The sequence below is a fragment of the Fundulus heteroclitus genome, chromosome 15 (genome assembly GCF_011125445.2).
Source record: "Fundulus heteroclitus isolate FHET01 chromosome 15, MU-UCD_Fhet_4.1, whole genome shotgun sequence".
Taxonomy (NCBI): Eukaryota; Metazoa; Chordata; class Actinopteri; order Cyprinodontiformes; family Fundulidae; genus Fundulus; species Fundulus heteroclitus.
The window spans coordinates 11,205,527-11,230,947 of NC_046375.1; the positions used below are offsets into that span (position 1 = coordinate 11,205,527).

The 25,421-nt window shown below is 39.8% G+C and overlaps 1 protein-coding gene across 9 annotated transcripts in view; it reads left to right on the forward strand.

Moving 5' to 3' along the window:
- Positions 1-25,421, forward strand: part of utrn (utrophin) — a 242,331-nt gene that overhangs the window by 162,301 nt on the left and 54,609 nt on the right. For all 9 annotated transcript variants that reach the window (XM_036147379.1, XM_036147378.1, XM_036147377.1 and 6 more), the window contains 5 exons: positions 3,555-3,701; positions 8,061-8,139; positions 11,221-11,281; positions 20,047-20,108; positions 22,857-22,931. In XM_036147379.1, the coding sequence (XP_036003272.1) occupies positions 3,555-3,701; positions 8,061-8,139; positions 11,221-11,281; positions 20,047-20,108; positions 22,857-22,931 (424 nt within the window). The remainder of the gene's footprint in view (positions 1-3,554; positions 3,702-8,060; positions 8,140-11,220; positions 11,282-20,046; positions 20,109-22,856; positions 22,932-25,421) is intronic.

The following is a 25,421-nucleotide window of genomic DNA, read 5'->3' on the forward strand; positions in this document are numbered from 1 at the left end:
TATGGTGGAGGGTCTGTGATGTTCTAGGCCTGGGATCTTCCAAATAGCCTGGGATCTTCTACAAGTGCAGGACATTGTGGACATTTTGGAAGGATTTTATTGGACCAGTGGCTTTTACTCACAATATTCTAGGCAGGGAAGGGACTGGGATAGGACTTGTTGCAAAGTCCTAAGGTCCTGGATAACAACTGTAAGGCCACAATTAATTACCCGCATATATGGGTTGTGAGCTCATCCGCTTCCCCATGCTGCATCACGGTCACTGGGTCTTTTGCAGATATGGATAAAAAAAACGGTCAAATCAACACAAAATTGGTTAACGAGGAAGAACAAAAGAAATGAATCTGAGTTGGAAGCTTTGTATTTAATTAATCACAATTAATCAAATTATTTTTAAACTGCAGTATTTGACACAATAGGCAAAGCGTTTTAATTAGAATAAATTTTGCTTTAAGACTGCATTAATGAGTAATACGTAATTTGATGATCTACAGCAATTTCTTCCTCAATTTGTTTTAAACAACAATGTCGTAACTTTCCAGATGGAGTTACATTCAAAACGTCTTTCTGTTTTTAAACAAGCTTTACTCTTTAAACTATTTTAAATCATTCAACTATGTTGGGAAGAAAAGTTTAATATCTATTTACTTTATAGAATATCATTTATCTCATTTACTTCTACCTGCTCAACCTTTCTCCGCGTCACTCTTTACAGTCTCTACAATTTAGAGGGAATGTGATTTTTAAACCTTCTTCATGAAATGTATTTTTCTCAGTGCCTCAGCCCCCACCAGTCTGAATGATGCATACATAACCGAAAGTCAATAAACAAAAAAGAGAAAAACTGGATTGAAAACATGGTGCCATACCAACGCTGACTCATCTTCAGCTGTTTTGTTTCCCCTCATCTTGCCTGAATGTCTCATCTGAACAGAGATATTCTCTGACTTTATATTTGAAATGTCGGGGCTCGGCAGTAATAATCATCTGTGCAGTTTGCTCTCAAAAGCGGCGTTCCACGTACTTTTACTGCCGTCGTGCAGCGCTGTTTGATCACATTACCTGGTCAGTAAGCAGCGCTGCCCTCGGGTGTATTTGCTCTCTGCCACCGGCTAAACACGTGGGGAAGTGGAAGCACTACACAGTGTGCAGAGCTTTATGTGCCACTTTAACATGATATTTACAAAAAAAAAACAACATCACTGTCCTTCACTTGTTACTTAAAGCCCACAGAGGAGGAAAATGCTTAACCCTCTTGTGCTTTGGCCACGGCCGACCACCAGAGAGTAAATGCCAATGATGCTGTGAGCAGATCAGGTGTAATTTTACATTTTAGAAATAACACGTAATGTAGTATCTTTATTATCCATTATTGTAATCTTAATTATTTTATTGTTTTATATTTGTGCATATGTATTAATTGGTTTTATTTTTGTAACCAGGTTGTAGTGTTTTTGCATATTTCTGCCCAGGTCCCCCTTGAAAATGAGATCCAGATCTCAACGGGGTTTACCTGGTTAAATAAAGGAAATAAAAAAAAATAAAATAAAAAATCCACAATAATTCACTAGCACGTGACATCCTAATATCTGCCAGGCTTATCACTCTAAAACATAAAATTGCAACTTGAAAATAGTCAAATACTCAACTAATCTCAGTGAGTTGTAAGCAATGTGAATGTCAGATCATTAAAGGATTAATCTTTATTTTTGCCACGCTCTGGGTGAATACTTGATTCTGGTTGGCCGCAGGAAGTCCGTTAAAAGGGTTATTATTAGACACCTATAAAAAAGGTGTGTTCAACTAATTGTTTTAAATTGGTGTGCTGGCTTAAACATTAGCTGGTGACGGCAACACACTTAACGCAGGTTACATTGGCAACGCATCCCACGAGAGATATTAAATAGTTCTGTTCTTCCTTGTGAAAAAACTCCTATTTTAACAGTGAAAAAAAGCATTAAAGTATAAATAATAATAGATTTAATAGGGCTGGACGATAATTCTATAACAATATATATATATATATATATATATATATATATATATATATATATATATATATATATATATATATATATATATATATATATATATATATATATATATATATATATATATATATCTATCGACCGACATATATCGATGAAAAAAGGGTCAATAAAAAGTTCATTAGAGTAACAGTTTTCCTTCTTTTGCACTCTAGCCATGTTAGTTAATATTTTAGTCATTACTTCCTCCCAACCAATCACAAATACAGACCCACGAACTAAGCTCCGCCCCCTTCAAAGACTTCAGAGAGGACGAGCTCTTTTTTTAAAAAAAGAACACGTACCAAAAAGTAATTTTGGTAAAAAAAAAAGTTGGTTGAATTAAAGGGTTGAGTTTGAATTCAGTGTTTGTGTGTTCTGTAACTAAAATAGATCGCAAAGCAACAGTTTAAAATGCCCAGGGCTGCACTTAAGATGTATGTTTTGAATTTGTTGATAGTTATCGATCAATATTTCTATTTTATCAATATACTGTTTTTCTATATCGTCCACCCCAAAGATTTAATATTTATTTATTCCGTAAGTGACCATGGTATAAGCGGGATAATGTCCTTTTGAGGTGTCCATTGTCAGAAATGAATGGACTGCGGTTCATGCCTCCGCGTCGTCCATTCATTTCTGATAATGGACACCTCGTCAGGCACTATCCCTTATTCATTTCAACGTTCTTTGTCCATAGCAGTGGAGATAAACACCCGCACAAATGTGCTAGCATATGCGATCCGCTCATCCCCTCAATCAGGTCAGATTGCTATGACGATAGGATCCTGTGTAAGACGGAAAAGTAGATGTTGTGAAATGTTTTTTTTTTTTTAACCCATGTTAGCTCTGAAAGAGCAGAACTGGAAACTGGCAACAGGGATCTCACTGTACTGTATACTGTGTGATTTTTGAGAAAAGATGCATAAAAAACCTTTTAGGCTGAGCTGAAGAGAGAGTAACAGAAGAGATTAAGTGTGGTGCTAAAGGCAACGTGGTAATTATGGCAATTATTGGTACCCCTCTACCAGATTACAACTTGGATGTGTCCAAAACTTTATGTATGAGATTTTGCTACTGCAATAAAAAATAATTTTGTTCTCAGGCTTTTTACATATATTTAGCAGCGGTGCCGCTAAGAGTGGCTGTGCTCTTTTCTTTATATATACACCAAAGTTCATCTACATTTTTTGTTGCCTTCATTAGTTTGTAACTTTTGCCAAATTTGCTAATGTCTCTTCTAAAAGAGACTGAAGACTGAAAACAATCGTTAACAAGAAAAAAAATTGCAGCAGTGAGAATGGCAAAGAAAAACAAGTCGTCGGGACTCGGATGCACGTTTTTGTCTGTTACTCTGCACCTTGGGTGTTTAAAGTGCTTCTGACACATTAGGTTCATTGTCATCACAACAAGGGGGGTATTCTGTTGTTTCCAGCGCACCATGCAGTTTTACAGACGTAAACATGAGATTGACGGCCCCCGTGGGGAGATTAAACGATAATTCTGGTACGTGGCTCTTGTCTCCAGGCCTTCAGGGAGGAGGTGGCCCCCCTCCGTCAGGACGTCCGGGTGGTCAATGAGCTTGCTGCCGATCTAACGCCGCTGGACATCCAGCTTTCGTCTACTGCCTCCAGACAACTGGACCAGCTCAACATGAGATGGAAGCTTCTGCAGGTAGCTAAATGCTTTCCGTTTTCCATTTCTTTGATAATTTTGAGCACATTTGTTTCTCTTTAGTGTGTTTGCGTACGTTTCCCCGCTGTCTGCCTGTGTTATCTTTCTCTCTATTTCACGCTTTGCAGCGATTTCATTTTGTGTCGGTTGTGCGGCACTTTGTCTCGGCACATCAGTGGATGTTGTCCTCACAGCGCACCAGTCACATCTCGGGTTCTCTGCAAGCTTGATAGTCTTGGTCTGATCCGCTGTGGTGCCCGCTGAGCGCTCTCATACTGGAGCGTGTCTAGCCCTGAAGGGAAAATCCATTTTTGTTACTAGTCATCAGAAGAGAAGGGAAAAAGAAGAGGGTCGGTTGGGATATAAAAAGGGAAATACTTTAGTTTTTTTTATCAGCAATGCGAGATATTATTATAGAATTATTGATAAACGGAGGTATAAACTGGGAGGAATTCTTCAGAACATGGGTTAAACCTTTTAAATCATTTGTGTTGTTTTTTTTTTTCTTTCCCTAGTTGAAACAGAGACTGGGGGTAGGTAAAGATAAAAATAAATTATATATATTTTTCCTCTTATGTCCAGTGATGGCTCCATTTATGAAGGAAACTAATTTCAAAGACAGTGTTGCCCCCACAGCATGGCGGCATTAGTAATAAAGACATCTTGGGGGGAAAAAAATACAAGTTATTTTGTTTTTAAGTGTGACTCTACCTAAGGGGAATACTGTCGAGCGGGACTAAATGGTAATGTGATTTTTCTATGTAGTGCACAGATTGCCATTAATGTTCTTTCTTGCCAATAATGTGATCATAAGTCACACACTGAGGCAGAGAAGAACGTTTTTTTTATTGGACTGGTCTTTTTGGTCTTGTTTTGTTTTAGCCTGCAGGAAGGCAGCAGCTTCACTAATAAGCCTGGTCCGACTGCGCGGGCCGACGATTATGCTTCATATGCAGACAGTCAACATCTGTCTCGCCGTGGTACGGAAGGCATAAAAAGTCATTAGCAGATGAAAGAAAACAAAAGACACAACTGCTGGCCTTTTTCCGTGACCATAACCAGGATCATTGGGCGGACATCTGTGAGCTGGCTGTCATATTTGAGCAGATGTGCAGGTCTGTCTGTGCTGCTACTCAAACGAGCGAGGCGAAGAAAACAGACAGACGTACTGTGGACCACAGGTGCACTGGCTGGGCTGTCAATACTCGGCTTTTAAAGGACTTTTTTTTTTTTTTTTTGATTCGATTGATAAAGCATGAAGCTTTACCCAGATGTAAAGGTTGACTGTTTTTCTACCATGAACAGTTTATTTTTTGAAGTTGTGATTAACAGTAACAGTCAATCCTAATGCCTTTTTATGCCTATTATTTAGTTTCTTTAGGAGGTTAAATTCACATGGAAAATTCATCTTCACATCTTTCAGTCTAAGATAACACCCCACAATGATGTGAATAAGGATTTATGCATGGCCCCTTGCTGCCTGGATTGATTTACAAAGATATTTACCAACACTAACAACTGGGTATCAGATGTTAAACGGATGTTACATTAAACAGATCAGGTATTTGGATTTAACGTGCGCAATAAATCTAAATTTAGGAATGGTTTATAATTAGAAACATTAGGTATAATTGAGTGTGGTATTAAACATATTTTCCTATCCCAGGTATTTGCATTATTTAATTGCTGCTGATGCTAAACAGGGCTTATAAACTGAGTTACAACATGAGTTTACAACTATTTCTTGTCTTTCAAGCGCCTAACAACCTAACACTCTAAAACAGCGGGTTGCCAAAGTTGGGGGTTGCGAGATGATGTGCTAAAAAGATTTTTCTTTATTTGTGAAACTGATAACAAAGCATAACTTTAAACGATGCTCAACATTGCTCGTTTTAAAGCATGAGGAAGGCTGCATTTTTTTGTAAGACTTCTAATAAAAATACTACTTTAAATACTACTTGAAACTACTTTAAAAAGGGGGTCACCAGTGTATGGCACTGTTATTTTGGGGGTACCCGGGCTGAAAAGATTTAGGAACCTCTAATCTAAAACAATGTCAAAATTCGGATAGGTTTGCTTTTTGGCCACTAGATGGCATCAACATGCTTCCAGTAAGAGATTTGGTATGTGTAGAACATGCATAAACAAACACCTTGGCTATATTAAAACCAGAAGTAGTTTGAGGCGATCTGTGGCAATGGTCCAAAATTTGGTTAATTATGTTAAATTTAGTTAACCAAAAAATGTGGTTTTAAACCACATAACTTCAGTCGGATGTGATTCACATGTAGCTCACCCTCTATATTCTAAATTAGTTGTTTTAATAGTCAAGTAAAAAAAAAAAACAATCCTTTTATATGGGAGACTAATTGATGGGAATCTGATGTAATTACAGACTCTTGATGTTTCATATTGGTGTGTTGCAGCAGCTCTTCTGAGCTCAAATCCCACTGCTTCACACTTCTAAACAGCAGCCCTAAATAAAAACACAAATGTCACACACAATATCACATCCAAATTAAAAAAAACTTGCTGAAAGCAGTGAGTTAAAAAGCAGCACTAATATTCGTCGTACAATTAATTCTCAATCCCAGCAATAATGTTGCCTGACAGCAATAAATATTTTTGTATTACCAAATAGATGGAGCCCCTAGTGGGGTTTATGTAACATCCTTCAGTGTAACAATATTTTTTGCTTAATGTTTCTTGTCGGGTGTAACCTTTAACAACTTATGTTCCAAATCCTTTGTTTGGAGGTAGCATTTTTATTTGGTTTGAAAGGTTCTGGAGGGTCCTTATGGTCTGCAGTGCTTGCAATGCAGTAGCGTGAACACTGAAGGGACTTACAAGGCCAACTAAAAACGTTATTTTCTCTCAAAAACCAGGGATGTACTTTTCATGTTACAAACTCTCTGTGCACAGTTGGCTTTCATATATAGCCCCTTCCAGCTTTGCGTATTCATAACTCAGTTGCTGTGTTTCTTATTTTAGAGGAGAGGGGTTTCTGTTTTTCTAACATTAAACTTAGACAGGGGACTAATAATGTTCAGTCAAGCTAATTAGGGTGACTCAATATACACAGCTTGTTAGATGATGATCATTACGAAACAGAAAGCTCTTCATGATAACGAGATGAGAACATGTTTTTGCAATGTGTTTGGAAAAACGAATAATTTGCCATTTGCCTGTAATCAGTGTTAAGTCCTTGTTTGACCAAGTTGTCCCAATGCCAGAAACCCACCCAAAAGGCTATTTTTATGTTTTCGCAAATAGAATAAAGATGTCATGAATCTCAAACTGTTCAGTGTTTAGCAATTCAAAGTAGCTTTGACGAGTCTAAGAATTTTAGAGTCCGAGAAGTTAAAAGTCTGAATATAATTAAATGTGGTTCAGATTAAATGAAACATTGAAGTGACCCTATAGTTTAGCGCCGATAAGAAGCTACTAATCAAATGCCACCATTAACTCTGTGTCACAACATCGCAAAGCACCCCAAGTAAAAATTAATAAAAATCGTCAGAAAATGTTTTTTCACACTTAGTTGTGAATATCTGACTTATCTGCTGTGGCTTTCTGGAGGTTTTGTACCGCGGTGTGATCCTTGGGTGGTCAGTGCTGTTTTACATCTGATAGCTGCTGAGACAGCTCCTCACCGTCATGCCTGTCATGTCTTCCCATAACGATCGAGGTAGTTTGTGGCGCTGGCAGAGCTCTGTTTTGCACTTGGACGAGGCTTGTTTGTTGACCCTGACAAGCACTAGTTATATGTAGCTGGCCATGCCACTGTCAGTTTCACACAGCCCCAGAAGAAGTGCATGGTCGGCGAAGATGCAGTCACTGATTGATGCCTGGCTATGTTTTTTTTTTTTTTATGCTTAGGCCAGCCTTCACACAGACTTGCATCTCTGTTTCACTGAAAGAAAGCAGAAAGAACTTTATTGTATGGTCTTTTGATTGCTCTGGGCCAAACTGTAGTTTCTGCTCACTGGTGGACTAACAATTTTTTGACACTGGGACGAAAACAAAGATTCTTTTTTTGTTAAACGTGTAGGGAAGCTGGGGAAATAACCAATGCATTGCTTATTCTTCTCCCTCTGTGAGCAATTGGGAATTAATTTATAATAAAAAATGGGCGCTGCATGGTAAAATGATTTCTGTAAATGATTTATTAGGGATGTGATATTAAATGCTTTAATGCTTCTATGGAGGGACATTCTCTGAGTTGGGGAAATTACAGAAAATCCCCTTCTGTTTTGATTGCCTTTAAATTGAATGTACTTCGATCCAGATATAACGTCCAGTGTAAAGTTGTGTTTTTATGATCACTGTTTTTCAGCTCACCTTTTATTCTTCTCACAGGTAGCGGTGGAGGACAGACTAAAACTCCTCCAGGAAGCGCACAGAGACTTTGGGCCCTCCTCTCAGCATTTCCTCTCCAGTGAGTAGACCTAGCTCTAAAAAGGAAATGCTAAATGCCGGGTGCCTTAAGGCCCATTCATACCTCACGTAAAAGACGGGTACGGATACGTGTGGAGTTTTTCACACGTTCTAACCGTTGATTTTGTCCGTATTTTGACACGAAAATTGGGAGCTTACGATTACGGACGAAACAGATCAATACGGAGCAATACTACCGGAAAAGGTGGGGGCGCTATTGAGTTTGTAGTACAAAATGTCAACAAAATCACAAAGAAGGTTATAATTCTGAGCTTTAAACAATGGTGGGATTCGAGGAATGACTTGCGGAGCTTGTCCGCAACTACCCACACGTTTATGATGTGTCGTGTCCGTGGCACAGGGACAAACAAAAAGTTCTAAATAGTTTTCAAGAAATCGGGGAGGCTCTGGGCATGACAGGGGATGTCATAAAATCCAAGTGGACCGCAATTAGGGAGCGCTATTTGCGCGCTCATAGCAAAATAAATAATTTTAAAAAACCCGCCGATGGAGCAAACGGGATGTCTGTTTGATCAATGACGAATTATTGGCGCCCAGCACTGCCACCTAGAGGAAATATTGGTTATTGCTCACCTCAACATAAAAGACAGACGGAGGTATGAAGGAGTCAACGGATAGAACGTACGGACATGTAGGCCACACGTAGGGTATGAATGGACCTTTAGGTTATTTCCACACTGCAGGTCATGATGCTCAATTCCAATTTTTTGCTGAAATCTTTTTAGGGTGACTGTTCATACTAACTATTAAATATTAATAATGCCAACCAGTGCTATTGTTTAATTTTAATTGCAGCAAAGTATTTTTTAGCTTGTTAAAGGAGCATTGCACAAGTTTAAAGGTTAAATACAATTTTCTTCTTTCCCATACATTCCCTTACAACTGCCCAACATGTAAACTGAGTTTTCCTCTATTTACCACAGTTGCCTCTAGCAGCTATTGTCAACTTGAGGCCTCGAGGGCCGGTGTCCTGCAGCATTTATGTCTCTGCTTCAACACACCAGGGTAAAAAAAGAAATCAGGTCATTAGCTAGACTCTAGATAATGTGACTGCATTCTAAGGAGGTAATTCAGCCATTTAATTCACACGTGTTGGATCAGGGACACAGCTAAAGGTCTCAGGACACCAGCCCCCTAGGACTGGAGTTGATGATCCCTGCTCTATTGGCTCCATTAGTTCGCATTCGCATGGGTGTGACGTGCTGTGCTCTCTTGTTTATCTGGCTGCTTTGTTGAGTCTTCGCCGCAGTTGTCGCTTTAGCGAGGGAACAAGGGCTAACTTCAATATTTATAACGTTCTGTCCTCATAAGACAACAAACAAACAAAAAAAGAAACACCCATGCAGTCGGAGCAGCAGATGCTTTTCCTCTTCTCCCATGCGCCAACACTGGTGTCATTTTAACTTATCGCCAGAGGGGCAAACTTCTTCAAAACTGTGGAACTTGACATATCAAACTGGACATCATAGTAGTTATCGTGCCAGTGAAAATGTTTGCCCTTTCTTCTTTTATTAAGCTGAAGATGAACCTGTTGAAAAAAATACCTTAAGCATATCGTTGGGTGTGGTGGTGGTCCTGTGATACTGTGGGTATTTTTTTTCTCTGAAGGACTTGGGGACCACATCAGAGTACATGGCATCATTATTAGATTGATTATGTGATTTTTTTTTTCACCCTTTAGAGGAGCAATGCACAAGTTTAAAGGGTAAATATTACTTTTATATTTCCAATACATGCGCTTACAATTGCTCAACGTGTAAAAAGATACCGCGGTTGCCTTTATAGGCTCCATTAGTTCACGAGAGATTGATTCAGGTCGTATTTTCTGGCCATGGGTGTCAGACGTCATGCGCTCTCATTCATCTGGCTACTTTGTTGAGTTTCCGCCGCTATTGACACATTAGCGAGAGAACGCGGGCTAACTTCAACATTTATAGCTATCTGTTAAGATGTTAGCCTCTGAACGAAAGACCTGTGCCGTCACAGCAACAGATGCTTCTCCTCTTCTCCTATACGAGTGCAGACTTCTACAAAACTCTGAAACTTGCGCTATGCTCCTTTAACTAAATGTACTGAAGTTAATAGCTGAATATATAAAAAAAAATCATGCATAATAAAAGGTAAATTTATTTAAAGGCTTTTTCCTTAACACCTAATATTTATGAATGACTTTCTTACGCGCAGATGAGGCACTTTTTAATAATGAAATGTTTAATGACAATGTTACTGACTCCTTTTATTCCCTCCTTTGAAGTGGTCATTAGTTCTGCACAGAAAAGTTGGAGCCAAAGCTTAACAGAGGGAGACAAATTCAGAAGCATTTAAACAAAGCAGCCGTCCCCTCTTCCCGCCCATGCCTCGCTCCTCCATTCTTCATTTTTCATAATAATCCAGCCATCAGACTTCTTCGAGCTCCGCCTGATACTTTTTACTGGCTGTCAGGCACGGAGACTAAATGCTCTGCGTGTGATTCAGAGCAGGTGTTCGGTCGCCACGCTGCCTCACCGCCAGATACAAATTTACTGAGCAAGCGCTGCTGAGAGCCCAGCAAGTGGACCAGACAAAATACCAGTCGTCTTTCATCTCCGTGGCACTGTGACACAATCTCCTTCATCACACATTCGCTCTCATTACACTAGTAGCTTAATATTCCCTCGGGGATCAATAAAGTAGCGCGTTCTTATCTTGCCCTATCCATCTCGTATATCTACCAATCTTGCTTAATCTCTTTCTCTTACTGTCTTTTCATCTCTATATCGGAGTGAGAAGCTGTGTCGCGGGGGAGGGAAAGTGATACGGAGATAAATCACGCCACATTTCTCCTGCTTATTGCTCCGGAGGAGAGCTTCTTGAGTACCACTGTTTAGCTGGATTTAACGCCGCAACAGACATTAAAACTTGTTCCTGTATTATGAAAATGTGAGGCTCGTTTCCAGTCAGGCCTGGATACTAAAATGATGGCTACAGTGCACGCAGTATTTACTAAGATGGTGTTTCACTTTCAAATGCTTCTTGAGTTTTAATCTCCTTTTTTTGTTTTTGTTAATTTTTTTGTTTGCAGCATCTGTACAGCTCCCCTGGCAACGCGCAGTCTCTCAGAACAAGGTTCCCTACTACATCAAGTACGTATGAAAATTAGTACGTTTGTGCATGCTTGAAATGTATGCGTGTTTGTGTAAATTATGAAGCACTAAGGCTCTCATGGCACGTCGGCTATGGGATTTTCGTGGAGAAACTCATTTTCTGATTTCAATTTCTTTTTAGCCGTAAGAAACGGCATTTGAGATATTTATTTTTGGCATTGCTGTCGGTTTAATTTTGGCACCAAGGTGATCTCGTACTGTGTCTGAGAACTTTTTTTTAAACAAGATTTTACTTGTTTTTGCCTTTTTGAATTTCTTATCTCGAAACCTTTGTCAGTAATAACAGCTTGCATGTTTTCTTCATAAAAGTGATAGTTTTTACTGAGCTCTTCTTTTTTTTAGTTCCTTCCTTTTCTACTAAAATTGTCAAATTGCCCTTTTTACCATTTTGTAACCCCATTGTGCTTGTTTTGCTTTTTCATCCCTTTAGGGCTGGTTTATTGTAACAAATGATGGACCTTGATCAAATGAAACTAACTTTAAGAGACCTTGCGTTAGGGCATATGAGTTATTGGATCTCAAATCCACATTTCCATACAATGAGCAATAAAGGGATTACAGAAAATCACTTAAAATCGTCAGATGTCAAAGTTAGGTCTCATCTCCTGGACAGGCCTGGGGTAGAAGCATAGTTGGTGGTGTCCTGTGGAAAATGGTTCCTTTTCCTACCTGCAAAAGACACAAAAGTACGTAATTGTGAAGGGACAAATAGACCTGCAACCATTCTGTACCCCTTACTTGCACAACACATGCAGATAAATAATTTTTTCTAATGTATAATACACCGGTACGCTCCTTGATGTGTATTCAAGTTCAGTTGTGTGACCTTCCCATTCCCAAATCAGATCATAAAATCCGTTTCACTAAAAATAGATGTATCTCAGTACAGCTTCTTAGACTGCAACTGACTTTAATGACTTCAGTTTGATACCTTAGTCCCCATGACAACCTTTGCCTAATATGGCCAAATCTTTGGCTTTTGTTCAGACAAGGACATAAACTTTCTCTCTGTAGCGTTTTTTATTTATTTATTTTGCTCCTCAGTAAATGTCAGCTTAAAAGATGTTGAAGCATTGCATGCTACTCTCAATAAAAACTTCATCACTCAGAAATTACATTGAAAGTACCCATGAAGTTCAGCAGTTATGTTTTATTCTGATAACATGTCACGTATTTGAAACAAAAAGAAAAATTGGGAGCCCACAATTTTGCTGCATAGTTGGCATTTGCAGGAGACAGAAGGAAATACTTGTATTTGCGGAATTACAAGACATATAATACCACTTTAATTGCTTTATAGTGACATGTTGTTTCATTCCTTATAGATTGCAAATTGTTTTTCCTATCTAGAAAACACATGATCGTCCTTCCATTCAGAATGCTCAAGATAGGATTGAGTGCTAAAAATTGGCTGACACCTGCTTGTGTTTGTGCCTGCAGCAGCTTGACGCTGGAGGCGATCAGAGATTAAAGCCTGACGGGGCTCCCAGTACCAGTTCATACATTTGGAGAAAAAAAACAAAGCAAAAGGCAAAATAAATAAATAAAAAAAAAAACTGCCTGTGATCACAGATGTGCCCAGCCAGTGAACCTACATCTGTCACACTGACAGAACACGTGTGCCCAAACAGAACATCTGTGGGCAACGGCATTCAAGCAAAACAAAACCTTGCATACAAATGCATAGAGCAGCGGCGCGTACGCTCACGCTTGGTTAGACAAACATGAAGATGCAGATGAACTCCAGCTGTAGCAAAGCTTCAACTCAGTAACCAGATATCCACAGTGAGATTTAAGCATTGCAGGAGTAGTTTTCTTTTCTGAAATAGTCTCTTTGAATCAAAAAGCTACATTTTTTCTCTTCAACTTACACTGTGTTGCATTATACATCATCAGCATCGTGCCCCTGCTGCTTTTTCATATCTTCTCTGGTTACAGCCACAAACCTCGATGGATTCATATTGAGATTTTATGTGATAGACCAGTAGAAAGCAGTGCATGATTCTGAAGTGGTCTTGAAATGAGGCATGGTTTTAAACATTGCAAATATCAATAAAAATAAAATCCATAGCAGTTCTTTACCTTCAGAATCCTCTAATTAGTAAATAATCTCAGTACAAATACAGCTTTTTTTGTGAAGGCTTCAGACTCCATTGGAGACCAAAAAGCCTTATGAAGAACCGCATGAGACCCACAGATGAGGTGGGGAGGATCTTTTGACCATATTTGGTCATTTACTCAAATCTGAGGCTAGAAGACGGTCAATGGTGTTGCCACAAGATGATTCGTTTGCAATTTTATCACGAGTCATTTAGATGAAGACGGTGATCTGTTTAAACTGAACTGTGATTTCCTACATGCAAACTACCTCCCCTTCAACCTGAACGTGACATCACAGCATTGCAACATGGTGGTGGCAACATCATGACATTGTCTCAAGGGACGGCGAAGCTGGTCGGAGTTGATTTGACATGTTTGGACCTAAATACAAGGCCGTCTTTGAGGGAAACCGATTGGAGACAACAAAAGACTTGAGACGGGGGTTGAGGGTCACCTTCCAGCAGAACAAGGATCCTTTCCGTACAGCCAGTCACAGCGAAATGGTCGAGATCAAAAGCATCTTCATCTCAATCTGAGCTGAGTTAACTTGAGCTATTCTCAAAAGCAGATTGGACAAACATTTGACTTTGCATATGTGCAAAGTTGGCTGAGACATACCCAAAAATGCTTGCAGCTTTAATTGCAGCTAAAGGTGCTTCTATACAGGAGATCTGAAGGCAAACGGATGACATACTTTTCAGATCTTTATTGGTAAAGTATTTTGAAAACATTGCGTCTATTTACTTTGATTTCCCAATCATGCCATGCCTTGTGTTGGTCTATCACATGACGTCTCAGTAGAATACACTGAGGTTTACGATTGTAATGTTCCAGAGCAAGAAATACTTTTGTCGGTCCCTCAAAAGCCCAATTTCAACAAACATGCAGATGGGTTTTGGTTTAAAGTCCCTCCTCATTCACACACGGCACATGAAAGCCGGCACTCAGTTTTGAAAACCCACTTAATTAGCTGCCTGAGATGAACTCTGAATCCATCCCCAGGACTAATCACAGGTCGCTTTCAGTGCTGCTGCATTCTCAGGATCCTCGCATCCCTCTCTTTGACACATTCATTTCCTGCACACCCATCCTCTTCTCTTCTCTCCCGCTGTGCACTTTTTTTTTTTTTTTTTCTCCTACGCGACAAAAGTCCCCCTGATTAAAATTATGCTTATTTTGGCCTCCCTGTAGCGTGGAGTTCAGATGACGAGATGAAATCAGATGATTCACTCTTTGAATAACTTGCGCGCTTGTTCCATCTCGCACATTTCCTTTGGCGTGGTTCGTTTAACATTTAATAGGAATCCGACTCTGTCAGAGCTCTAGATTCAGTTGCAGAAGAAAGCTGTGATACAGACGGCAAAAAAAAAACGTTAAGAAAAAAAAAAAAAGAAGCAGGGGTGAAGAGATGTCAGCGAGAGAAAAGGAAAAAGACATCAGGTGGAGAATGAAGGCACTTATCACCTGTCACTGACGCTTTCTGATAAGCGTTTGGAAGGAGCTGTCAGCGAGGGGAAAGGAATATTCCCCAAATCTTCGTCTGGCTTTCACCACTCCTTCACTAATTTCATTTCATTGGCTCGCCAGACATGCGTGGAGTCATTCATCTGCCCACTCATGATTATTCATGCCGCACTCTTGAGCGTGCGACAGTGACACACTCCCACCAGCCGAGCGAAGCGTTTTGCTACTTTTCAGATTGCCGTTTTGATCTTGGAAAGCGCAGAGAGATTGTGGAGGCTTTTCTTAGAAGGCTTGCCTTTGTTTACGTCCCCTCTTTCCCCCAGAGGAAATACGGCAGTGCAGAGCTGGGGTAGCAGGACATATATTGTTAGTTATGGAACAGCGGGGACAAAATTAGTAATGAAAATCACTTTAACCTTTAATGAAACTGCGGCGAGGGAAGGGAAAGCAGCATATAAAATGTCAAAGGGAAAAAGCAATTATTCTTAATAAGCCGAATTGTCACAGCAGGCGATCTGTTAGTCTAAGAGGGTCACTTTTGTCAAATTGCTTAAACTGCTCTCCCGGTTCAGCCGGACAGAAATCTTATAAAATCCTTGAGTAAAAGGTTATTTCTCGCCCATCCTGAAGCCCGGTGGATACGTACGCTTCGTACTCCGCTTGTTTTTCTAAAGCAATAAAAAAAACAGAAACGGCAGGAAATGAAGGAAACCCATTTTAAAAAAAAAAAGATAATGAAGTCACACCGGTGAAGAAAATAGACTTTAGGCTAGTAAAAAAGGGAGGATTGACACCTGCGCTGCATTTGCGTCTGTAGCCTGTCACTAGACGGGGATTAGAGATAAAAGCTTTGGCTATATTGCAATTTAGAGGACAGATTTATCACTTTCAAGTTAACAAAGCCTGTGATCATGGATGTTACCATCCGGCGAAGCTATCAGGCTTGCTTCAAACAGAGCGGTGTGTGTAACTTCTGGCAGACTGGTTTCAGCGTCGTGTCCCTTTCTGATGTGGGCAAAAAAAAAAAAAAAAAAAGAAAGTTGAATAAAACACAGCCAGAAAAGGAAGGTCTACTTCAAAGTGATTTGTCTGCGTGTGCTTCGGTTGTTGTGTAAATGAAAAAAGATCAGTCGTATGGTTTTATAGGTGACAAATCAAAGGGAAGGCCTTTTTAGATTGTCATTGAGTCACCAAATGAAGCCGGATCAGCTCCGACGCCTTAAGTCTGAATTTATATTGCAGAGGTGAACACTAATCTTATGAAAGTGTTGAAAGTGCATTTTTGCTGTTAATGCTGGTGACAAAGAGTGCTTTTATAATTCTGTTAAAAGCTCAAACAGGATGTTTTTTTCTTAGATCTTATTACATAGAAGGCCACCATTACAGGACTGTGAGAGGTTTTAAGCGACCTTATTTGAAGCAAGTAATTTAAACTTGATCTTCCAAGGAGTTTTTCTTGTAATATTTCAAAGTGGCTTTGATCTTTAGATCTTCATGCTTTCTGAATCAGTTTTAGGGACTTTGATTGCGTTTCCACTTATTTTCAGTTTAGGTTGTGCAGCTTGTGCTTTAAAAACTGAGGAACGTCAAGAGCAGAAGGAAAAAAGAAGTGTTGGACACAGAAATATCCACAGCGGGAGACCGTCCTGCTTTGGTCATCTTCTGATTGTAACAAAAAAAATCACATTTAAAATTGTGTCTTTACCAAGTTATCTGTCAAATTAGGTGCAAAATGACTTTGTTTGATTTTAAGAGGCTTTTGTTCCCAAATGAGTTGACTATAATTTTGTTCACTGGTCTAAAACTTCCTGCTGTTTCCTCTTTTGGTTGTGAATGGGTCCTGTAATCCTAAATGGTAGCAGCTTTGTCAGATAGTTTTTACCCCCCACCCCCCCAACCCCCTCCCAGTCCAAACTAGTAACACCATTTCCCAGTTATTCAGCAGCAAGTGCAGGTGTTAAAATAAAACAGTTGGCAAATTGGCTGGTCTCATTTAGGCTTTTATGGACGGAAATGGACGTTTTTGTTGGAGGAAGTTGTGACTGTTAAACCCATTCTAACCACAACTTTGGACCAGTTTCTCTGTGAATAGCTGGTAATCTTCCCAACGGTTCTTGTCTTTGTGCGGAGAAAACGGCAACAAATCTCCGCCGCCGCATTCATTTAAACCCACTGACAGTTTAGGCAAACTCTTTGTTAGTCAACCGCGTAAGGAGGTCCGCGCATTAGCGATGGCTGCTCGTTTGTGGAAAAAAAGGTTATCGGTCTGCGCAGCTGCTGAATAGCGATGAACATCTGTGTGCTTGGGGAGCGTATGCCATCCACTGCAGTGGTTCGACTTTACTTCCTGCTGACAGTCAGCACAGAGCGAGCCATTGCTGAATCCACAGGGGACCTTCTGCATTTCAAAAACTGTCTTGCGGAAAACTTCTCCAAACATTCTCCTCGGATCTGAGCGTGGCTCCTGACAGCCAGGTGCTTTCTTAAAAAATAAAAATAAAAAATAGATCCACACACACTCAAACACTAGATCCACATCACAGCCTGCACACCTCAAATAGATACACTTCTCTTGCATTTGCAGCTTGAGTCTTCTTTTTTTTTTGAGGTCCTGTGCATGTGAAGGCAGCTGTGTTTGATCAGTTTTGACATGTAGCTTATTTTATTTATTTATGCAGTGTTGATCTTTTAGTGTATTTTTTTCCCTTTTGTTTTTGTTTGTTTGGGACTGAAGTGGAGAAGTGCATAGGGACTTGGAACTTGGTGTCCTTATTTTTGTGCCCTGTGGTGTTTAGGAAGACACCCTGTGGTGATGAGTGTGATTCACTGTGTGATTGGAGAGCGTTTTTGTGTTTTCTGCATCAGATTTAGAAACAACTCTGCAGTCCCTGGCCCTGATACACAGACTGTAGGGAAAAAAATCTTATAAGTCTATGTTAACATGCATCTATAAAAGCTATAAAAGCTTTGATTTTTTTTTTAATTTAAAAATGTCCAAATAATATTGACTGAACTTTAAATATTTATATATAGGGTTTTACTAATATTTTAAAGCATAGACTAAATAATCACACCCTATATTAGCAGTTAGTAGCTGTATGTACGACATATCGAATCAAAACTATCATCGCAACATCAGTGTTTTCAGCACTGCATTCACAAAGGATTACATGTATACAATTTAAAAGGATATTGCATTTAGCCTTTCCGTTATCTGCTGTAATTGACTAATAGTGAAAAATATGACTAGGAGCAGGGGTATTCCACCCTAGGCCTCACAGTCCGGTGTCTTGAAAGATTTAGATGCGTCTCTGGTCTAGCACACCTGAATCAAATGGCTGAATTAGCTCAGTATGCAGTGAAGGGCTGCATCCGAACCATTCTAATTATAGCTCCTAGCTCCTGTTCCCTGACCTTTCATGAGGTCAACAATAAGAACTCTATCGTGGGTAGAAAGTAGTATCGTAGTGTCATGGGTGCCGATTTTGGACAGCCTTTAACTCATACACGTCATTACGTGCTCGGAATGGTTGATGCTAGTCAAATCCGGGCCTACAGCCTTCTGAAAAAGAACTACAAAAAATGCAACTTAGACAAATGTTCGTACATTTGCACACAGAACACGTGAAGCAATAATGTCACTGTAAATAGTACTAGTGTTACCGATTGACCTAGCATCGCTTCACTCCACCTATAATGTTCATTTCTCTTCTGACCGTCTGTCCGTTGTCTTCCGCTTATCCGGGGTCGGGTCGCGGGGGTAGCAGCTTCAGTAGGGAGGCCCAGACGTCCCTCTCCCCAGCCACTTGGGCCAGCTCCTCAGGAGGAATCCCAAGGCGTTCCCAGGCCAGCCGGGAGACATAGTCCCTCCAGCGTGTCCTGGGTCTTCCCCTGGGTCTCCTCCCGGTGGGACGTGCCTGGAACACCTCACCAGGGAGGCGTCCAGGAGGCATCCTGACCAGATGCCCGAGCCACCTCAACTGGCTCCTCTCGACGTGGAGGAGCAGCGGCTCTACTCTGAGTCCTCCCCGGATGACTGAGCTCCTCACCCTATCTCTAAGGGAGAGCCCAGACACACTACGGAGAAAACTCATTTCGGCCGCTTGTATCCGGGATCTCGTTCTTTCGGTCACGACCCAAAGCTCGTGACCATAGATGAGGGTAGGAACGTAGATCAACTGGTAAATCGAGAGCTTCGCCTTTTGGCTCAGCTCTCTCTTCACCACAACGGATCGGTACAGCGCCCGCTTCACAGCAGACGCTGCACCAATCCGCCTGTCGATCTCCCGCTCCATCCTCCCCTCATTCGTGAACAAGACCCCAAGATACTTGAACTCCTCCACTAGGGGTAGCACATCCTCCCCAAACCGGAGAAGGCACTCTACCCTTTTCCGGCTCAAGATCATGGTCTCGGATTTGGAGGCACTGATTTTCATCCCGGCCGCTTCGCACTCTGCTGCGAACCGCTCTAGTGAGAGCTGTAGATCACGCCCTGATGAAGCCAATAGGACCACGTCATCCGCGAATAGCAGAGACGCAATCCTAAAAAAAAGAAAATCCTAAAAATGTCAGTTCTCTTCTGACATCTTTATTAATTTCCGTGAGGTGAGCTGTGCTTATGTCATGCCACGCCAAAGATTGTGGGATTCCTTTTAGCTCCTTAGTGCCAGTAAGAGACATTGCAAGCTCCCTATGCTAAAAGAACTATAATAGGAAGCATACAGGCTCCTTTTTCCTACCACCATCCTTACTGACTGCACTATTCAGACAGCACTTATCATGGTGAACGCAGACGCACTTCCGCTTAGACTGAACAATCCTCACCAATTAGACCTTTTCGGATGCACCCATGTTCTTCTTGCTAATGACTTGATGATTTAATTCTGTTGAAGCAGAGACACATATGAAAGTTACAGGACACGAAATCTCGAGGGCTGGATTTAAAGATCCCTGAATTAGAGTATTCTTACCTTTAGTAATAACATCCTCACCAAAGACTGTTGTCAGCGCAACCTGTTAGAGTCCACACATGGTGTGTTCACTGATTGGTAAAGCTTGTATCTCAGAAATATTTCCGTTTGTGTGTGCAGCTTTTTGTTAGTTTTTTTTTTTGTGTTTAAGGTCAAGTGATGTTTTTGATCTTCATACCAAATGTTTTCTCTTGATGTCATACTTTTCAGTCACCAGACACAGACGACCTGCTGGGATCATCCAAAGATGACAGAGCTCTACCAATCTCTAGGTACAAAACACACACATACTCATGTCATGTATTTTTAGGAATCTTGTAATCCTAAACCCATCTTAATTTGTTTAAAATAATTCTCAGTCATTTTTAGTCTGTATTAAAATCATGATTATTTAACACGATTACTTGTTTAGTTTGTCAAACATTGTATTTTTGCACATAAAAAACAGTCTAATTACATAACGAAACCTGAGCAAATTAATTACTTAAATACAATTTGATTAATTGCAGAGTTTAATTGCAGAGTTTTAATCTCAAGTTTAATATATACAATATATTTAACTCTAAGTGGCATTTAGCAGTGATTTACCTGTCTGCATCGGCATCTGCAGCTTTATGAACTACAAAGTTAATGTTACCATTTTTCTTCCTAAATTAAATTTGTCTGGAGCCACAAAACCTTCCTAACTCCCAAACTGTTTTATCTCTTTCAAACAAAGCAGCAATGTGAACTGTGCCGTTAATCACAGGAAATTTATTTTGTTCCTTGTCCTTGAGTAAGATTTAACTTTTCACATTTCTGATGCCTAGAAAAAACATAATTTCTAAAATGTGTGAGAAGCACACTTCCAGTTTTTCCCAACAGCCATTCAAATACACTGAATTATTAAACTTGTGTTGGATGTTGGAGAAAGCATTTTAGCATAAATTAATTAATGAATTATTAATTTAGTAGTCAAATGACTTTTTTAAGAACTTTGTTGCCAGTGCTGCTGATGAGATGCTGGCAAACTGTGCTCAAAATGGAGTTATTGTGATTTAATAATTATAAAAGTTCCCATTGTTTTTTTTTGTCAAGATTACAGTGGGCCACACTGATCAACATCTAGAGGTACAGATTGCTGATCTTTGTTCTAAAGAGAAAGCTATTGAGATAAATACCTAGAATTAATGACTCCAGTGGAAGGATCAATATTTATCCTTTAAAACAATCTGCAGAAATATTGTGCTCCTTGAGCTGAATGGTACATCATAAAAAGTCCCAGATTTGATGTTTAATTTCCTTCACTTGCATTTATTGGTTCAGAAAGTTATTGAAGATTAACGAGTGAGGATGGCGGGAAGCCTAAATAAGCAATATATTTTCCATGACAGGACAGAAAGACTAACAAAAGCACAAACACACTGCTATAATAGAGGTCAATGATCATACTTATGACGCGTCTCCAGATTTATGAAAAAACTGTCATGCAAATTGAATTTATTTACCTGCTGCAGCTTTAGGACGGTTCACCATTCTTAGACTCTCAGTTTTCTTTAACCATGTTGTCTGAGCACCTTACAGTAAAACTTGTAAAAAAAGATGCCATCAAAGAAAAAGGAAACAACGATACTTAAACATTAACTAAAGCATCACTGTATTATGGTGTTGACACAAAAGGCAGACATATTATCTGATTGCAGTGATTTGAAACACAGAATCAACAGTTACTCCTGCAGAATTAAAATCTGAATTTAGAGGCAGTTTATAAGCCATCATGCTTGTGCTGCAGAATATTATCCTTTTTTTCAGACACAGTTAGAAAAAAGATGATGTTAGCTGAATAATTAGTCCAGCTGTCTGCCGAGAGGCCATCCTGTAGTTTGCGGCTTAACAAATATACTGTGTAAGGCTTCCCCTCTGTAGTTTTAAAATGGTGTTACCTTAATGAAAGTGATTGGTGATGCTGCTTTTGTTTTTCCACCATGACTATATGTGTTTGTTCCGCAGATGAAGTAGTATGAGTTCATATTGACACAATTTTAAACGTTATGTTCTCATAGAAATTATCTACCAGAAGCTTAAAGTACAACCTGTTTACACAAGAGTAAACAAAGATAACACAAGCATACACTAAAATGTATTTATTCAACAAAATACTGAGAAAAGTCTAGTTAAAACTGAGCTTTATGTCCATAGCTACAAATGTCTATTTATCTGGAGAGGATAGTAGATGAAAAGGCTTTCAGTTTTAGAGATGGATGCCAAAAACAGAAAATATAAATTGAACTACTGAAAGAAATCCAAGCTTTTGGGTGTGAACTTTATGAAATATATGTGAGTAATTCTTTTTCATAACCGACAACAATGCCTACAAACGTGAAGTAGCTTACAAAAAGTGGTAAAATACCTGAAATGCAAACCGTGTAACTCTTCTTTTAACAAGTGTTTGCAGGCCTGACTATAGAGGGTAACTCACTCTTCTTTCTTGAGTTGGTTAAATTAAAATAGGTTAACATTTAGGAAAATAGGCAATGTAGGAGATTTGATTGCTTCTAACTTAATTCCTAAATTAGGAATCCGCCCCAGAGGTGTGCCAAAATTACATTTAACTTAACACGCATCTTCTTTTTACATTTAACCTAGACAGCTGCTGATATCTTGCCTCCTCCCCGCTCGCTTATCAATACCCCAGTGCATGTCTGGGTCCCCGTGGGAGGGCCAACACAAATGCTCCTTAATGAGCCGCCTGATTGGTAATAACCTCGGAAACTTTGGGAGCATTTCCTGTAGGGCAGCAGCTCAACAAATAGCTCCGTCCATCCTCGGAGACGGAAACCAACTGACCTAATTACACAAATTCCACATCAGCACCGTCCTCGTCTTGGTTTTCCTCCACAGACAGGTCAGGTGTGAGTGAAGACATGGATCCTGCTTGTGATGCCCTGCAGGCAGATTTGTGTTGCTCTGTGTTTTCTGCCCCCCCTCCCCCCCCCCCCCCACAACTGTCAAATCACCTTTCATCTTCCCTCTGCCTGCAGCGGACCTAAACAATGTGAGGTTCTCTGCGTACCGGACAGCCATGAAGATCCGCAGACTACAAAAGGCCCTGTGCTGTGAGTAAGATACACACATCCTCACCTGAATGTCCACAGCCGGAGTCTGCTCCTTCTGATTTATTTATTTATTTATTTTTTCTTTCGGGGGGGAAAAGGTAATGATTTGAAACTCTGCCAGGTGCTGCGTCAGTGCCGCATAGGTGCCAGGCATATTTTGGCTTTTACCTTCAGCCGCATGAATATATTTATATATTTATACGTGCTGCTGTGGGTAGGTGATGTTGTCCGCACAGCCACAGCTGTTCCTGATGTCAAGCTTGTTGAATACAGCCTCATTTTGGTCACATGTGGGATTTTTTTGCCCCCCATATTGTTAAAAGCTCATATTTATCTGCTTTGTAATGGAGGCTTTGATTAAGGCGGCTGTAGCCTACAGTCCCAGGTGGCTCTCACACCCACCTACCTAAACGCACACACTCTGCCGTCGCATTGGGATTTCCTCCTGTGAGGTTCCACCCTGCGCGCCAGCCGCTACTCGGAGGCAACACAGTGCATTAATGGTGACAAATGATGACTATTATCCAGATGTTGACATTATTATCACAACAGAACTCTGTTAGAGAGCACTTCTCATTTACATCCCGCTGTTTGGTGCACGTTGGAGAGCGAAGGCGCACGCTGAAAAGATGTGGAAGAGACCGAAATATCCCACAGCGTACTGTTTGTCTTGGCTTGTTGCTGCTTTTTTTTTTAATGAGTTCTAATAATTCAGGTTTTTTTATTTTGCCATCTCTGATTGCTTATCTCTAATCTAATAGTTTTGTGATGAGAATGAGTCTGACTGATTTTGATGTAGGCTTCTGCAGTTCTGTGCTGCTCTTTAGATTAGAGCAAAGGATGCTGTAAAGGATCACTAGCTGTTTGTTTTTAAGTCAAGACTTAAAAACAAACATATATACATATTTAATAATTGAATACAGATACTTTACAGTGAAATGGTTAACTAAGGAAAAACCTGCACCATTAGACAAGAGAAAATCATTTGATCAATGATCACCAGCTTCATGTCAGTTTCTTGTAACAATGAAGCAAGAGATAAGTGAGATTTCTTCAATGTGTTGGTATCTGACAGCTGCCAGGCTTCGCTCACTCCTGTGTATTGGTGAAGCAATGGATATTGTTTCATCAGACAAATCCTCCCAGAAATTCTTGCAAAAACACAGTGTTCCTATTGTATTTATTGGATACCAAACAATAAAAACTAAATCAGAATATGAGTTGGGTTGAACAAACATATAAGATTTTAGCCCTCAGGTCGTAATTCCTATTTATATAGATAGTAATATTTATATCGGTATATTGCCCGTTGCATGTCATATTTATGGGGTTTCATTTTAGAACCATCTGTAATGTGATTTTAATCTCTATAGAAAATATAGAATGGACAATCTTTAATTCTAGACTTTAATCTTGGTCCCATTGTCTTGCATACCCATTCATCATCCATCCGTCTATGCGTCCTTCCAGCCGTCCATTCAACTCCCTATTAGAAATTCATTGTGAGATCTGTTTAGCTTGGAAAAAAAATATCCCATTTCGGAAAGTTTGTGAGCTGCCTAGAACCCTGAGTAGGCGGGGTCGCCCTCAACTTGAACTTAAAGTTTTTGTAACTCTGCTAATGTGCTGTCTGACTCACCAAGATAAATAAGATATAATATGTTAATTAACAAACTTTAAACCTAATGGGCAGGGAGAGCGCAGCTGTTCTCCCTTTCATTTGAGTCTTTGTGTGACACGGACCAACTGGCAGGTCTAGCTTGGTGCTGCTCAGCAGATGGATAAACTAAAGTGTTGTATTGATTAAGTCATCTACCTCGAGGCGAAAAGGGGAAGAAGCAGACAATGACCAGAGTAATGGTGTTTCACTGATTTATCCCCCCCCCCCCCCCTCCTTAAGTGCAGTTTCTTCAATTATTAAAAGCAGAAATCACCCCCCACTAATGGTAGAGTTTTCCTTAGTTTGTAAAACTGATATTTTGCTAATTAGTTGTTAAGTACCACAGTTCCTGGTGGTCAACAATTAAATACATCCAAATTAGACTTGGTGTACCTGAGTGCTTCAATTTTTAATTAATTTCTTCTAATAATGTTTTCCTACCTTGAGATGAACTGTAGTTGTGTGGCTAGTTTCCTACATCCAATTTTTGTAGCGTTTTAACCTGTAAATACTAATTTTAAGCGATTCCTATTAGGTTTGTCGAAATATTCACTACTTCGATATAACTGACACTAAAATATTCTTTAAAATCTTCAGCCTTCCTGTTATCTGCTGAAGTCCCCTTCCATTTCTTAAAGTAGCATCTGGAATGAACAACACGTGTCTTTAAATGGTGTCCTGAAAGTAGCAATGTTTGAGCCTTTGTCCTTCAGCGACTCACACACTTAGCAAACTTGTTGTTAGCACAACCTGTTAGTGTTTAGTTGAGATGCAGATAAATATCAGACATTTTTGATTTGATTCCTAATGTTATTAATTAGGTTATGTTG